Below are 18,950 nucleotides of genomic sequence, written 5' to 3'. Positions count from 1 at the left end.
AAATTCCGACACCGTTCGTTGTCGTTTCTGCGGGTGGTGGTGCCGTGGGGGCGCAGGCCATAAAGAGCCGCCCTTTACGGCCACCTCTCGCCGAGGCATAACGCCTTGTTTATGTCTATTTAGACGTTTATTGTTATGGCCATTTTGCGCAACTGTCGTAAAGACCTCGGGACGTCTGCGGCCGCCGGATTTAATACCCCTGACGCGGAGCGCGACACCGCGGAGAAAGGGTCAAGCCGATATGAAAAAAGTTAGATTCAATTAAGCGAATTTGATCGAACGATGAAAATCACGTCTCAATAATAGGGTGACAATTATGGACGAATTCGAATAAAGAGTTTGATATGAAATTATTCAGATGAAAATATATTCAGTGTTAAATACAGTAGTAATGAAACTTTATATCAACATTCTTAGAACATAAAGCTAATTAAATAATATTGATAGAAACAAAATAACTGAAATAAAATGGCCATTAATCTAAACGCTGTATAACGAATAATTTGTTGTAATATTGTACAACTCCATATAAAATCTATATAATAATAAAAATAAATTTACTGGGCCTGATTTGGTCCCCAATTTCGTTTTGCTGCTTCTGTAAAGCATATTTTTGATCTGATTCTCAAGACGTCATCATTTTCTGATTTTTGGAAATGCACATAAGTAATAAAAATACGTCTTAGTTTTGCTGCCATGGGCTTTATCTAAATCTTTCACTAAAACGGTGTCGAAATCTCTCGATGCGAAAATTCAAGTAGACCTCGTATATACTGATTTTGAAAAGACCTTCGACAAGGTTTGTTATTGGTTATTGTTTTAAAAAAACTCAGACCTCGATTCATCGGATGATTTAACTCGGTTATTCTCAAGCTATTTGAACGATCCTGGACAGCTTGTAACCCTTTGCTCTTTACGTTATTTATTAATTACATAAATACGGCAGTTACAGAATGCTTATCCACAAAATGCTTAAACGTTCGAAAATGATTTAAAAAAAAAACGTTTAAGAATTTAATGGCTTCTTTAATACACTGGCAATGCACATTGATCTATTTAATGATCTACGGCGATTTAATGCTTTTATAGTTTTATGATTTTTTTCCGCTTTTATAGAAATATATTGTCCAGCATTTATTACTTTATCCTGATTTTAGCAAGCATAAAAAATAATTTGCAAGCATACAAAGGATTAATTACATATTTAAATACATCGAAATATGTTTTAAAAAATTCCACTAACTTTAGTCTAAATTTCTTGATATCGGTATATTCCACAAATGCTTTTATCAGTATTTTTACACATTCATAAATATTCATAAATTATTTATGTATTTCTAAACAATAACTTAACAATCTTGATGTCACATTTATGTTTATTAATTTTTTTTATTAAAATAATTCATGAATGTTTGTATTATATTGAATTATAAATACATCTTTGACTCCTCGGTAAGGTTTTCTTTAATCTAAACATCTAAGTTTGCATGTTGAACTTAATTGTTTTAGTATTATAGTTGTTATAACTGATGCATATGAATAAATTAAAACATATGTTTACTTCAATTAGACTGAATAAATTGATGAATATGTCTGTTTTTGCTCACATTGAATACAAAATTAATCAAATATGTTTATTTGGGTAATTTAGTATAGATGTAAATGTTGCAATAAATTGCAATTATTTTATGTTTTATTCGCTTTAGTTCAATATAAGATGATCCTATGGTACTTATTCAATAAACACTGTTTATACACCCACAGAGCAAATTACATCACGTTCGCAAAACCACCGATGTGCAATTTTATTGAATATCACTCGCCTCAGGATCTTTCTAGCAAAACGTTGACTTGTTTGGTTTATTGCAAAAATTACACATAAACTTATTTAACCCTATTAGCGCCGAGCGCACAGCGAGACGCGAAAGAATTTCGAGCAATAAAAAGTAATAATTTGAATTGTTTAACTGTTTTATGACGGAAATTTGTTATAGCGAAAATATTACACCTCTGATGAGTTTTATACGATGCTTTTATTGGCGTGCATTTGTTAATTAAATTTGGTTGACGGTCATAAAAGAAAGTATATAAACACGAACATGCCCACAAGTATTAGAATTTCTTAATAATACATAAATAAAAAACATGTGCGCTTCTTTTAAGTACCATTTAAATACGTATTAACTAGTGCTTAATAAATTAAACACGAGCTTAAAATTTATTAGTAGTGATAAATTATTTATTTTGATTAAGTGCATAAAAATCCTTTATTTTTATCAAAAAAAAATATAGAAAAAAATCATAATACTTTCTAAGATTACTAACTTAATATCTCTAACTAAGAAGATATTTTGTCATGTGACGTCTAAAATAAATTAGTACTAGATGTTTTTTTTTGATTGATTATTTTTCATGATTTTTATTATAAATCCGATTAATTACTTACATATTAAATTATGTTTTTGTTGTAAGCGCGCTCTTTCTATTTATTATTGGTTTAAGGGCTGAAATGGTGGCAAGCTCTTTAGAGCGAAGTTTCAAAAAATGTATATCAAATTTTAGTCCAGTGTTAAACGCTACATTTCTACTCTACACTAATGCCCTGTTTAATTTTAAGAGGCGGTGGCAAAGTTTGTCTATATTTAATAAATATAAATGGTTCTGTTAAATTTTGCTTAATTTTATTTTCTACATCTTGAACTATTTAAAATTTCGTTTTTTTGTAATTTATTCGCGTTTGGTGTAAGACTTTCAAGCACTCATTAAAATATCTGTATTTTCAGTTTACATAAACGTGTAGTTTTTAATCTTATGATTTTGTTCGTATACAAGATAAAAAGAAACTGAAAATTGAAGGTTCATTATTTAATAAAATAACAGCTTCTACTTCTCAGGTATAAAGTAGTAAAAAATATATGACAAGATAGCATAACAAGGGTATCATTCAATTTATTCAATGCAGCAATCAACAAGTAATTACTGCTTTGTACTTACATTTTATATTATCTATACTTACGTTGTTTTTATATTACCTGAAAATAAACTCAAAAGTATAAAATATTGCATTAATAGGGATTTTTGATTAGCACTATAGACATGAAAAGTCTTTTGATAATTAAATATAGTTTAAAATATGTAGTAAAAACCTCATGACCTTGCTCAATAAACAAATTTATGTAGAGGGCCAAAACTTGATTTTAATTTAATTGATTGCTTTATTGAGATCGAACGTTAAAAAATTTTAATTGATCAATAACGACTATAACGAGGAGAGTGTTTCATAATTAACACTCATAAAATAATAGTGCTTCTTAAGCTTTGTAATAAAAATAATTCAATGGAATAGTTATGGAGCATTAAATTGAAAGAACTCATGTTTTCGCATTTGTATTTATTTTGATCAAATATAAGTCTCTTTTTAAGCTGTTCATTGTATAATATATGTTCAATGTTCCATTGAATATAGATTGGGAAACGCTGCTGTTGTATGCATAATGGACAAGTCATGGCAATCGATATAGAAAAGAGAAATGGCGTTTCATTGACGTCCGCCTTGATCTAAAAATGTTTTTTATTACGTGCGTGATGTGGGCTCCGCCATTTTGTACAATTTCGCGGTGTGCCGTTTTACGCACACAAGTACACAGTTCCAGTTTTAACAAAATTCACGGTTCAATTGAGGGGAAAACGACACAAGCACAAACCGCGTTCAAGAATTATAATTGCTTGCGATTTTACTCGTCGTTGGCACGACAGTTTTTTTAACGAAAATTACAAAAAGTCACGATCTGAATATAAACTTTGGTTAAAAATTAATACTAATAAAATTGTACATATTTTCTTGAGGTTTTTTTTATATTAATTCCAATAAAGTTTCATTTGAAAAATTGATATTTTTTATAATGATATAGTTTGTCAATATATTTTTATTAGCTTTCGATTTTGATTGATTGCAATATGTATTATAGTACAATAGCTTAAATAACATAACCGTAATAAACCACCGAGTATTATAAAAACTAAGGTATATGCCTTGTATTTTTTTAAACTACAGTGTCGGTTAACGTTGCTTACTATTTATGATTTGTCCATTTAGATTAAACGTTTCATATTGCTATCAAATATGATATAAAATATCACGATGTGCTGATCTTCTCTCTAGGCTAGAGTTGGGCTGTGGACCGGATTAGAATTTTTTACTTCAAGGGCCGCAGATTGTCTTACACAAAAACAAATGAATTATAAGAATTTTTAGCTAACTGATGATGTGCTCAATTTTCCTAAGTAATATCATATCAAATATTTTTTCTTAAAAGTTGGCAATTTACTTGCCAATTAAATGCCGTGTCGCTTAATCTGATGTATCTAATGTTATAAACTCAAACCTAAGTGAATCATCTGTAAATTACTTTAAACTAGAATACAAGACACCTTTTGCTACACTATTTTTCAATATTTATAATATTGTTTCACAAAAGTCTAAATGTTTGTTTACATGACCAAAAATCTTTTTTTTACTATTATATATGTTTATTATTTATGTAATCTTATCACACATTTTAAAGTCGGGTTAAAAATCCCTAATTTTAATAATTCGCTAAACATAAAAGTTAAGAAATAATTTTAATAAACAGTAGGAAGTATTAAATTGTCATTTTAAAAATTTATCATTTTGCTGCTGATACTTCTTTATCTAGATAAATAAATAATTTTGATTTATTGCTCATTTGCTTGATAAGCAAATGTGCTTCTCTACTGAACATTCATACTAATTTAATTGTCTTTGATCCAATGAACTATTGAATATAATGTGTCACTGATACGATAAATATATTTGGTCAAATGTGCAATTTTTCAGGTGATTATATAAGTATACACTCATTGAACATATTTCATTCTTTATCATAGCATGTTTTGACAGGGAACAATGCCAATATGTCAGCGGCTCACAATGGCCAAAGATGACACAATAAGTTTTTTTACACAGGCGACGCGCCGCCTCGAACAATTTGTCAACTGTGTCAATTTAGCTGTCAACTCTGTAAATATTTACTTCTCCTATGTCACACAGGGGGGGCGGCCGCACGTCTTGACAGTTTGACAAATGTGTTGCCATTTTTCACCAAAGGTTGTCGCACGTGGGCCGCAGCGGCACTTGTGAGCTTTTGCGAATTCAAAATGAGCTTAATGACATGATAAAATATTGAAAATGATAATAAAAATATAATTTTATAGGGTTTCAATATCAATAACTTAATTATTAAAGTTATTAATAATGTTTTTGATTAAAACGTTGAACAGTGGACAATATAGTCTCGTGTTTTGTATACTTTTTATCGATTCTAGTTTTTAATATGAACAATTATTAATTAATATTTTTATTTTATTATACAGTTATAATTTTGCCACAATAGCTGGAAGGTTTTGTTTATCAGATATTTGTAAAGTTATCAAAATCTAAAATGAATAATAAATTTATAACCAGTGACATATAGAAGTACATACGTTGACGCGACTCAAGGAAATCAAATCCCAGCATACATTGTAGGAATTTTATGGGAAATAAAAATAGATAATATTTATATTGTCTTATGTACATTTTTTATGCTTTATATATTAAAAGTAAGTCGATTGCATTTTCCAAACAATTACACAAGGAAAAAAATCTCCTCAAACTACCTAATCGCAAATTCTAAACATATTAGAGAGAAAAGATATGTTTTATATATGCTAATGGATCTGTTTTCAGTTCAAAATAGTACATTTACCGAACACTTTCGAATATGAGGTTTTTGCCAACTTTTCCTCTACCCAAACACAAATTGTACATTTACATAATTAATTTAATAATAATAATGTTAAATAAAGAAATGATTTATTTTTTTTGTGTTGTGCACATTGTTATTTATTTCTGTGTTCTCGCTCTAAAATTATTAATAATATGACATTTTGGGATACTAAATAGTATTCTATTTATATTCTCAATGGAATCCATTTTAAGTAATGTAATCATAAACAAAAATGGTTGGATATTATGAAAAAAAAGTATAAAAAGTGGAAAAAAACACATACATCAAAAAGTATGAAGTAAATACTTTAATACCTGTTCAATTTAATTAGTAATCTTTAATTGAAATATAAAAAAATATGTTTATTTATTCGTTTTTTACTATTTATACATTATATATTTGTTTTAATGTACAACATTTTCTGACGGAAACCGTACTGCAAGCATTAAATATTTATGTATGTTATCATTTGGAAATGACATACAAAAACACGGTACATATTGTTATCTCACCTTGTACCCTTTTACATCGCGACTGGGTTGTGTTTTACATAAACAGTAACAAAATTCACCGAAAGTGACTAAAAGCGAATTCGCTCTAAAAACACATGTTACAACTACCACATAAAACGTTTCATGTCTTTATCTAATAGATTGCAAAAGTAATTATCCAAAAAATAACATTTTTCTTTGTGTGTCCTATGACGTATTTAAGTCAATTGATACTTTATCAAGAGTGGATTAATAGACTTTAAAAATCTTAGATTAATGCTTTAATAACAATTATGATATATATTGTTAGTATATTAAGTGTAAAATGTTTTTTTATATAAATAAATAGATAATAATAATCGAATTTGTACATTTAAAAATACTCTCGATAGACTTATAAATTATTCTAAGCAATTATTGTAAAATAAAATTAAGTAGTAAATCAATAAAACTATATAATCGGTACTTCATTTTTTTACCGTTTCCTGATTAAATCATATTTGATTTAGAAACGTTTTTATTTTGATATAATTTTACACAAATATCTGTAAAATAATATTATTTGTTTTATTTTAAGATATTTTTTTATTGTTTATGTGTTTTATAATACATTATAAAGTTTAAAATAAGATTTAATAATTATTAGACCCAATCTCTTTTTATGTATCATAGTAGTCCGCTTTGTATACTATATATAAAAAATGGCTGAACCGGAAACTAGTTTAATTCAGATTCAGATTATATCAAATTTTTTGTATTTTTATTCATTTTTTGCCATTACGTGTGGGCGATGTTCCGTGTGAGCAATATTCGTTTGTGCGATGTTCATATGAACCTATTGAGCTATCGACTCGTGAGCAATTTTCGTTCAATTTTATATTTTATAAATGCCTACTATGTCCATAACAGTATTATTGTAAATTTTTTATAAATGCCTACTATGTCCATAACAGTATTATTGTGCCCTTGAAGTGACGCAGTAGTAAACATTACTTTACTTTGAATAAACATATTTTGTTTAAGCATTTAAGCATTTGAGAATCATCTGTTTACTACTCTGTGTATAATAATGGTTGCGCTTGATTATGTAAGTTTTTCTTGATTTTTTGATCCTCTTTCAATTTTGTTTCATCTATGTTTTGTCTGTTTATCTATCTTTGTATACTTATTTTACGATTCGGTCCTTCAAATATCTAAATAATATACAGTCACCAAATCTTAATTGTAAAAATCAGGGCTGTGGAGTCGGAGTTGGAGTCGTGGAGTCGTGGTGTTTTGGCCGGAGTTGAAGTCGGAGTCGGAGTCGTAAAAAATGAGCGACTCTGACCATTTTTTTTTTATAAAATGCATTTTTTTAAATTGTGAAATTTTAATTGCGTAATAATGAATGTGTATAGCGTATAAATATTAAGCGTGTAGAAGAACACCAAAAATACCTGATAAAATTAAACTTTTAAGTCGGAGTGGAGTCGTGTTGTTGGTAAATATCGGAATCGGAGTCAGAGTCGGAGTCGTGTTTTTTTTTAACGACTCCACAGCCCTGGTAAAAATAATTAATATTCACTCTCGGCTAAGAATATTTATTACGATATATATTTTTATATAATTGACTGAATTTAAAAAAAATATTAGGTGACATATATTGACTATAAATTATATTATATATTTATTTTTATAAAAGTTTATCATACAGACATATTAAATGGATAATACTGGTTCATAATCATTTTTATTGTTTACAATTGTTGAAGTTATATAATAAGAGAAAAATAATAAATTATCCATAGCTATAGTTAAATTTAAGGAAATATATAAAACCTTTTACAAAATAATATATATTAGTTTATTACTAATTATATATGACACCGATTCAAATGGTTAATATTGCTGTTTTAGGTTGGTTTAGTTGGTACTAATTTACTTCGCTGTAACGCATTGGGCATACGCCTGTCAGGATATAACGAAAAATCAAAAAGCATCACTATTAATTGCGTCTAATCCAGTTTCATTCTGCTGCAATTAGATGCAATACCTACTCATATGTATTGATTAAGACCCCGTTATTAATATTACCTAATAAAGATCTTATGACAACGGTGTTGAATTAAAAATGACAAATCGAATATAACTCCAATTCTTCTTAAGTACACCTTACATTTTTGCACAAACAAAATTGTGATGGTATCTACAATAGTGGCAATGTATTTGACACATTTTATTGTTGCTGTTTTATCATTACTTGATAGCATAAGTAATTGAAACAATGTGGCATAACTTATACTCAAAATTAAATTTACACTGTCAGTACTCATCAAAGTCGATAGACCTGAACTTCCGCGACACACATCGATTTCGCAACGCTGTCTAAGCGATATCGAAACAGTCTTGTGTCGATTATTTTTTTGGCAATAATAACATTATCTGTCAAGATATCGTTATCCGCGGCTTTTTTCGCCGTCCAAGTGAGTCACACGGGGTTACGGTGCATAAGGCGGCGTCTTTTGCCCACCGTGCCACAAATATCTGCTATCTCTACATGTGTAAAGTCGGATATTTACTCGATAAAACGTCGGCGCATTTGTACATGACTGTACTAGATAACCGACAATAGCCGGGGGATTAGCCTTATCGGATTTGGGAAGACGCACGATCAAAGGGACACCTTATTTATGGCCGCTCAAAGCGACATCAGCGGCAATTATTCATTTTCATGACGGAAAAAATCCATTATCGACCAGGAGTGCTCCGGATCTTCCGGGGTCACTACAAGCATTATAAACGTATCGATTGGATAGTAATATAGATGCTGAACCTCTAGCTGTTACATTCACATAAATTGTGTTTGATATGTTATATATGTCTTCTGTAATAAATTGGTGCTAATTGCTTAATATTTATTGAGACTATTGGCTTTTAAATAAAAAAAATATTTTTAGTTTAGAGACTTTTATGTAGAATTTTATCCAACAAAGTAATGAATTTTTAAGCTTTCAAATTTGCCACTATTTTGCAAAAAAGTGACATATTTTATTTTTTAAGATTTCAGCTACATGTTGCTGCACGTTCATTTTACGTAATGGACGATGTGAAGGTTTCCAGTTATACAGTTCTTATATTACCTGGATCCAAGTATACATATTACTACATTCTCATACTCTACTACAGCATTAATCAACCAGTAATTGGCGGACCATGTTAAAATATTATGCTAAATATTTCAAGAAAATCCTGTGTCTGAGCACATCGTTTTTTGCACTCGTCATGGTTTATTACGAAAAATATTTTTTTTCTCATTGTGTTGAAATTTTTTAAGCCCTACAAATTGAGTAATAAAAAAAAACCTTTCAACATTTTTTAACAGCAATAAAAGTCAGAAGAAAAAGTATTAAATTTTGGACTATTTTTGGTAAAAGAGTCCAAAAACGAGTAAATTAAATTTAGAAGAAACTAAATTTGTCGATACTTAGGAATGTGCGTCAAAAAGAAAAATAAACATTGCTAGGTTATATAATAAAAAGTACCCTAAGTTTTGTTTCGCTATATCTTCTGGAAGTAAACCATCGTTATAACTGTCAAATGTCGCTATGAAACCTAAACTTGTTCGTCATTTGAATTAAATGTACAATGATTTCGCAGATAAATCACTGGATTTTTTTTAAAGATTACACGACAAGTTGAAAATTCAGAAATTTTAAATGAAGAAGATGCGACTGCTTCAAGCCTCTTATTTAGTTGCCCTATGAATATCTAAAACGAAAAAATCACTCTCTATTGGTGATCAATTTATAAAGCCTTGCATCTTAGATTTCGCTCTGAAAGTTTTGGGTTCTCAAGCTTCTCAAAACCTGTGTCGTTTTCTAATGACACTATTCAGGGAATAGATATTATTATTAAAGAGCAAATTGTATACTTAAAAGAGATAAAAAAAAATTGTTTTGCGATTCAACTTGAATCAACTGATGATAATAACCATGTTTTTATATTTTTTTCTTGCGATATATTAAAGCTAAAGACGTTAAGGAAGAACTTCTATGTTGCCTTTACTTATCTATACGGACCACTAGTTAATTTAACACTCTAAAACCGTTAAAAATATAACCAAAATGTCCAATCGATCCATGAACACTATTTTTTTTAAATACGTTTATTTCAATAATATAAATAATTTTACATACATACTAATTATTATATGTAATATAAAGGTGCTTTTCGAAATGGCCACACTTTTTTTAGCAACAGCTAATTTGACAGCTGACAGCTGATTTGAACTCAGTTTGGTTTGCCATTTCACTATGAATAGATTTACGCCAGAACCACGCTTGCAAATTGTGCAAATTTATTTCGAAAATCGTGGTTCAGTTAACGAAAATTACTGTGCGGTCGACATTACGGCGTCCATCCGAGCAAGTAATTCGAATAACCATGGATAATTTTCGCACCACACATACTCTAATTGATAATACGCATCCGCAGAGACGTCGTACAGTGCGCACTGAATATGTTAGTAGTATTGAGGAGGACCCGAATGAGTCGATTCACCAACGTGCACAGCAAATGGAGCTGTGTATATCCACTTTATGGAAAGTTTTGCGGAAAAATCTTGGTTTACGAACACACAAGAATTGAAGCCGCTTGACGTTCGGTGAATGGACTAAAAACGAAATTGCTTTTGATCTTCATTTTCACCACAAAATTTTATTCAGCGATGAATCTCATTTTTGGTTGAATGGCTACGTCACAAGCAACATAACGAATGTATGTCTATACTTACATATGTGAAGGACATTCTCTCTAGGTATTTTCCACAAATATTTTTACATTGAGAAATAATAAAATGAAGAATTTTTAATTGCTGCTGACATAAATCAAAAGTTAATTTTAAATATAGTTTCTTATCACTTGAGGACTAAAAGTATGTTTTACTAATTATTAGTTTAATAAATCTAATAATTAATAATTTAATAATTAATATTTTTAATAATTATTAATTTAATAATTATTAATTTAATAATTATTAATTTAATAATTATTAATTTAATAATTAATATTTTATATTTCTGTTAGTGGTCCGCAAAAAAACAAATTTTCAGTGGTCCGCGGATATAAAATGGTTTAGAAACACTTATTTTTATTAAATTAATAAACTGTAGAGAAATATGGATCTATCAAAACTGCAACTGAACACAGTTGTTTATAAAGGCATTTTAAGAAAAGTTAAGGACAAGTTTAGGACAATAGATAGTCACAATGAGACAGGATTTGACTTAAGAGCTGAGGGCTATTCTTTTGTAATTGGAAATTAAGCTAAATTTAAATTAATTACTGAATCAGTATATAACCCACTTTAACTCAAAAAGTTTTTAATAAAAAAAATACATAAAGAAGTTAAATAAAATATTTTGAGAGAACACAAATAAATATTTAGTTACCAAATTGTGTAGTCTAACATAATTAAATAAAATATCCCCTAGATCATGGTTTCCCAAACTATGTTCCGCGGAACACCAGTGTTCCGCGGAGCCGAAATAGGTGTTCCGCGGAGCCGAAATAGATATTTCATAAAAATTTGGAGTAGATTAAAAATATTGTTAGTCTTGCTAATACATAAAAATTGTTTATAAATCTGATAAAAAAACTTGAAAATATGTGTTAAATATTCAACATTGATGTGTACAAATTCTGGAGGGAAAAGTTTCACATGTCAGTGTTTGTTATGAAAACTTTATTTATGTGATGTCACTTTTATGCAATTTCTTTGGTGCCACTAATGCCACTTTTTACACGATTAATTTACGCAAATTCACTTGTACGTGATTCTTATACAAGATTTTTCAATCTTAGGATCCAATCTGTCAAATTTACAAAAGGTTATGGAGGATAATTTTTCACGCCTTTTTATTCTACGTGTTAATTCCTAAAACTAATTTATTGCGTTAAAACAGAATTGGGTGTATACTTTTGGAAATATAAATGAATCGATTTTCTTGTACATTAATTTAGTCTGATTGCTACAGATTTTTTACATTTTGCCAAAAAAAAAAAATTACAGAATTTACATATTATTCAAAAACTACCCATGGATCTTTGGTTGAAAACAGGAAATTTGACGAAATAAAGGCCAAATACTTTTACTATACGTCTACATCGAAGAAGAAAATAATCCAAAAACTTTGATTTCTTCAAAATCGAATAAAGAACAAGTGTCATCTATGAACAGACCAAAATGAAAGTACGATTAAAGTTATTTATATTTTGGATTTACGTATATTGGCAATTCAGATGCTCCTGATGCAATGTGTGTTTTGTGTCAAAAAATACTCGCAAACAGTTTTTTGGCTCCAGCTAAACTTCGAAGGCACTTCGAAACGACACAATCTGATTCCAAGGAAAAGACATGCAATATTTTAAGAGACAACGTGACTCACTAGAAAAGTCCAAATTTCAAATGATTACAATGGCTGAAACTGAAAATGAAATGTTTCACGACGCATTAAAGATATTTCTACTAGAGTTAATTCGTCGACTTGGACTTTGCAGTGAATATACATTCCAAATGGATGAATCTACAGATGTCGCAGGACTAGCTGTGCTATTGGTATTTGTTCGTTACACATATATTAAAGGTTTTGAAGAAGATTTACTCACGTGTGCATATCTACATGGAAAAACTACAGTATTAATGATTACATTACAAAACAAGAGATAGGCTGGGAAAAGTGTATTGATGTTTGTACAGATGGTGCTCGTGCAATGGTAGGAAAAATGTAAGGTGTTGTATCACGTATCCTGAAAGTAGCTACAAGAGATATTAGCAGTCACTGTATTTTGTATAGGCTTGCACTATTGACTAAAAAAATTTCCACAAATTTAAAAATGTTATGAAGAAGCCGTGAAAATGATAAACTATGTAAAATCTAGACCACTTCAATCCAGATTAATTAAAATTTTGTGCGATGAAATGGGTAGTGAACATTAAGCACTTTTATTACATACTGAAGTGAGATGGCTATCCAGAGGAAAAGCACTATTAAGACTTTATGAACTTCGAAATAAATTATTAGTCTTCTTGAAGGTACAAAATAATTTGCAACATTATTTTATCAAATTTTTACCAAATCCTTCCTGGTTGATACATCTTGCATATCTGGCGGATATTTTTACAAAGTGCAATGATGTTAACTTATTACAAGGAAAAAGTATTATAATTTTTAATATGAGAGATAAAATTGAATCTTTTGATAAAAAATTACAATTTTATATTTTATCGGTTGAATCTAATAATTTTGATTGTTTTTTTGTCTTGGATGAATGTTTAAATGAATTGAATTTTCAAGTTGATAAAAAAGTTTCACAAGTATTTTTAGAACACCTGTAAAACTTGAAAATAACTTTCGGAATATTTTCCGAAAACTAGTAAGGACGATTCCTGGGTTCGGTATCCATTTTCCGTGACAGTTAAGCCAGTGGGCTAAAGTGCAAGGGATTATGAGAATTTAGTTAAATTAATTAATGACTCTGATTTAAAAGAAAAATATAAAGATCAGCCAATAAATGATTCTGAGCGAGTGTGACTGAAGATTTCCCCAATGTGTCAAAACAAGCTCTGGTTTGTTTACTTCCATTTTCCACGACGTATTTATGCGAAGTGGGATTTTTTAAATATATTGCAACTAAAGCAAAATACAGAAATAGACTCGACGCTACGGCAGATATGAGAATACAACTGACCAATATTGTGCCTGATATAATAAAATTGTAATTTAAGAACCCAAAATCATCAGAGTCATTAGGAGTTTTATTTTTTTGGGCATTTTTATGTTTATTAAATAAATTTAATAACATTTTTTACCCAACCTAAAAAATAAGCTAAGTGTTCCGCCAAAATTTTCGGATTTGCCAAGTGTTCCGCAGCTGAAAAAGTTTGGGAAACCCTGCCCTAGATAACTACTTGATAAAGTTAGATCTTAGATAATTAAAAAATCACTATTTTAAAATAATCGTTAATAAACATGCAAATAAATAGGATATAATATAAATATCAATATATATTTTATTGATTTAAAAAAATAGATTCTACTGGTTGATTGTTATTTTTTTTAGTATTAGTCAACAAACGTTAAGTTTAGGAAGAAATTCAGATTTTTTTTTTTTTTTTTTTTAATGCATATATGAAAATTACGATATAAAAAAATTGAAAGCATGTAAAGTTTTCAATAATATGAGCCGAACAAACAAACCTAGAAAATTCTGAAATATCATTATGTTTTATTATATTTTTGTATAAATGAAAAAAATGGTGTAAAATATAAATATACATACTTTAAATCCCTTATGGATCATAGTGTGTTAATTAATGATTTTTATATATTTATAATTGAGATCGACTATCAAAGATTATGTTTTCCTATATTGTTATATTTGAACAATTACAATAAAATCAAGCTAAATTGTGCATAGTGAAATATATTGATTGTAACAGTTTATAATAAGATTTCACCGATTTGACTTGGTAGTTACTGATTATGTTTACCCCATTGTAACGCATTAGATTAATGATTTTGATATTGCAACGGAAGACTGTTTTTTTTCTCTAAATAATTCATAGTTAAACTCACCTAAAGATATTTTTAAAATAATAAATATATAGTATTGATTTTTATTATTCAACTTATATAGTTATTTCTTTATGTGGATAACTGAATATAGATTTTAACAAAACATACCCGCGGTTTAATCATTTTTAATTTATAGTCCGACTTAACGAATCCGTAGCTTAAAGCTTCAGAACGGATTAAAATAGTTTAACAAAAATAAAATAACCAATTAAATTTAATCTCGTTTAATGCCGCCCACAATCGATAGCGGTTAATAAAATCTATAAACAACGCTGGTAGGTTCGATCTAATGGGGGCGGTACTAATTAAATATACATTACAGTTATTATTTGATTCATGTTTGATATTTTTCATTAATTATTTCAATTGAAACTAAAAAGCAATTAATTTTTATCAATGATCCATTTGCTGCTGTTTAAAAACAATTATCCATTTTCAAATATATTTCCACCAATTTAAGTATGTATCGCAAGGATAATTTTTTTTATGATTTTATTACATTGATTCTAAAAAAAGTTTTCTATAAACCATCATCTAATCTTCTTTGTTCTTGTTGATCCTTTCTTGTGAGACCGTTTTGCTTCACCACACAAAAATAATGATCAAATTACACGAATAAAAAAAATCTATTAACATGAAGTTCTACGTGCTATTTATAAAACTTGCTCATGTTTCTCAAATATTCCAAAACGAATCTTGGCTTAAGTCGTAGATAACTAGCGTGGTTGTGTTTACATGCCTCAATCGCGATAATTCCACATAGGAAGATAATGATATGTGCTCCATTGTTTGCCATGTGACACGGGAACACCTTGTTTTGTTTGTAGGCAAACAAAGCCGCTCTTAGCTTCAAGGAAATATTTTTAAAATAACGATATTTTTATGATTGTCATATTTAAATTAAACCTAGTTGCATTTTATTTTTGCAGGTAAAACGCGAACGAAAGATAAATACAGAGTCGTGTACACGGACCATCAGCGTTTGGAATTGGAGAAAGAGTTTCATTACAGTCGTTACATAACGATACGGAGAAAGGCGGAATTAGCCGCTAATTTGGGGCTGTCGGAAAGGCAAGTGAAGATTTGGTTTCAGAACCGGAGAGCTAAAGAGAGAAAGCAGGTGAAGAAGCGAGAAGAGGTGACCAACAAAGATAAGATCTTGGATGGGCATCCGTCTCTTCAGCAGCTTCATCAACACACCACAGCTTTGCACCATCAGCAAGCTGCTTCCATGATACACCAGAGTGCTTTGGCTCATCAAGGGCTAACGCATCCTGGATTGGCGCATCAAGGGATGTCGCACCAAGGGCTGTCCCATCAAGGGATGCCCCATCAGGGACTACACCACCAAGGCTTGGGCGGACACCAAGCGCTCCACGGGCCACCGTTAATCTGACAGGATCGACTGACACCAGACGTTAAATCCATGGCTTGGTTTGATCCTGATGAAGGGGTGGCACCGTCGTATACTGATCTGCTACCCTAAAGTGAAAGAGACCATATTTTTTTGAGATTATGATGTGATCTGTGCTACTAGCGTTCGAATAGTGTAATACTTTGTGAAGTGATATAAAATGTAATTGTTTAATTATAATTAGGTTTTCTCACAAGTCTGCTTTTTTACACAGAAAGCACGCATAAAAATAGCTAGTAATAGCTGAACTAAAGTGGCTTGATTGAACAAGTTCTACTCACAATAGCCTAAATTTAAATAATACTGAGCGTAAACAATAACTTATAGTTCATCGTAAGTTATTATATATAAACCATAGTAGGGTACAGTTCAAACAGTACATTATCGGTGATGGACTGCCTGAAAAAAATAACAATAAATTTCTGTGTTTCTAATAAAAATATAATAATATAAATCTGACGTCTAGAATCAACAATTTTTTTATAAAATCATTAAAAGAAAAGTTAAATCAAAATCAGACAAATAAAAACCAATAATCAAATTTAGTTTAATCAAAATTAAACACTACTTTATAGATTTTCTCACTTGAATGCTCAAGAAGATCCATAACGTGATTGTAAATACAAACATATTTACATTAAGTTTTATTTTTAGATCAGCAATATATAAAGACATATCCAAAAGTAATGTTAAAATATATTTTATTGATTTTACTCAAAATTCGGTTTATTTATAATGTATAATGATTCTAGACGTCCCAATTATAAACATTTTTATTACTAATAATTATTTGATTTATTTTATACCGTGCTAATAAATTTATTAAACATACTATATAAATACAGAAATCAATAATATTTTCTGTTTTATGATACAGAAAGATAATTTTATCCCATTTTTTTAAATATATTTTACTTATTATTTAAGAAAATATTGTAATTGATTTTACAGAGATTATCTAAGATATAAAATTAATGAATAATTATTTTGATGGGAGCTAAATTTTATTTGAATCATTAAATAAATGTAAATTTGCTTTTAAGCCAATTTATCAACTATTTATATATTTTTTTATTCGTCGCAAAATTACGCTGCTATTTTTTTAAAAATTTAAATTTAGCTAACGAGTGCTTAGTTTTGAAATATTTTCTCTTCTCTATTTTAGTCTGACTCAAATTGCTAAAATAAAATTTAATACTAATAATAATTTAAACAATCAAATAAAATTAGCTAAATAACAATATATACATTTTATTTATAATAACCATTTTGAACACCATATTTAAATACGGAACAACGCTCGTAATAAAATAGTAGTTTTGTATTGAGAATAATATTTTAAAATACATTCCATTGAGTCCTTGAAAATATAATAATTCAGCTTATTTTGTATTACAATAAATATAGTAATGATTTAATTAAACATTTTATTAAATAAGACTTGTGATTAAACCTGTAAGAACCACTTTTATGCACCCAGTTAATTATGCAGTAAGACTGACGTGAAATTGCATGAGATAATCGAATCAATATTTAAAAAAAAGAAAACAATTAAAATAAACGTGCTTTCCTTTAAGGTTTATAATTTAAAACATTAAAAAACAGTGATGAACTCCTAACATGTATTTATTCAGCGATTAAATAAAATATCTCTATGTATAAAATATTTTTAAATATAAAACGACTATCCGTCCTTAGTAAAATTAAATAATAAAATGCGTGCATAAATACACGTATGATAAAAAGCTCATGTGCTTATTATATATATATACATTATTACATTAGAATGTATACACGCAATGAGATTCGTAGTGGATCTAATTAATTAAATTAATACATTATAAGATTTTAATTAAGTATTGCTTTGGCGATTAAAAAGCAGCTAGATGGGGTTCAATTCTGTAATATAAATTTATTACTATATTAAAAATATTATTAATAGATACAAAAATATGTACGAACTTTCAAAGCGTATATTTATATTTATTTTATGTAATGATATGTGTAAATTATTATTTTAACGTTCAATAACGTTAAATATGCAATATTTAGTAGATAATGTTGATAAGTGTAATGAAATTATAAAAAGTCCAACGAGAGCCTTGTCGTATTATTTAGAACGACTTTCATTCGAAAACGTCGCATGTGCCTTTTCCGATAATTTAACCCGTAAATCGTTACTATTATATTATAGTGATTTTTATAATTATTTAACACCCGTCAATCACTCGTGCGAACGTTTGCTTTAAACGGTGCTTTGTTTGATATTCGGCCGTTAAAAAATGTGTAAATATTATTGAATACTTATTAACGAAAAGCTTTATTTAATACTTTTTAATAGTTTAATTTTTTAACTGTTTGACGAATAAAATCGAAGTGTGTGTTTGAGTAGCGTTAATAGCTATTGTTTCCGCATTGCTCAAACGCGTGCTTTTTTAGTATTATTATAATTATTGTGTACATAAATTATGTTTGTGAAATGTTTAATTGTACGAATTCATAACACACGTTGTAAATATATATTTTTAAATCATGTTGTTACTTTAATTTTAAATTTATTTTGCGTCCCTTGTACGGCGACTGGTTAAATTATGTAAACACACGGTTTCGTAATAAATACAAAAAAGACTATGTATAGTAT

At 28.9% G+C, this 18,950-nt stretch overlaps 1 protein-coding gene across 2 annotated transcripts in view; it reads left to right on the top strand.

The window, feature by feature from the left end:
- cad (caudal type homeobox) overlaps positions 1-17,122 on the top strand; it is a 43,923-nt gene extending 26,801 nt beyond the window's left edge. For both annotated transcript variants that reach the window (XM_088191570.1, XM_088191569.1), the window contains one exon: positions 15,825-17,122. In XM_088191570.1, the coding sequence (XP_088047696.1) occupies positions 15,825-16,291 (467 nt within the window). In that variant the 3' untranslated portion in view covers positions 16,292-17,122. The remainder of the gene's footprint in view (positions 1-15,824) is intronic.
- The last annotated feature ends 1,828 nt before the right edge of the window (positions 17,123-18,950 follow it).

This window comes from Plectrocnemia conspersa, unplaced genomic scaffold (assembly GCF_051122295.1).
Source record: "Plectrocnemia conspersa isolate PC_06_02 unplaced genomic scaffold, ASM5112229v1 ptg000009l, whole genome shotgun sequence".
Classification (NCBI taxonomy): Eukaryota; Metazoa; Arthropoda; class Insecta; order Trichoptera; family Polycentropodidae; genus Plectrocnemia; species Plectrocnemia conspersa.
This window is presented reverse-complemented; position numbering and strand designations above follow the sequence as displayed.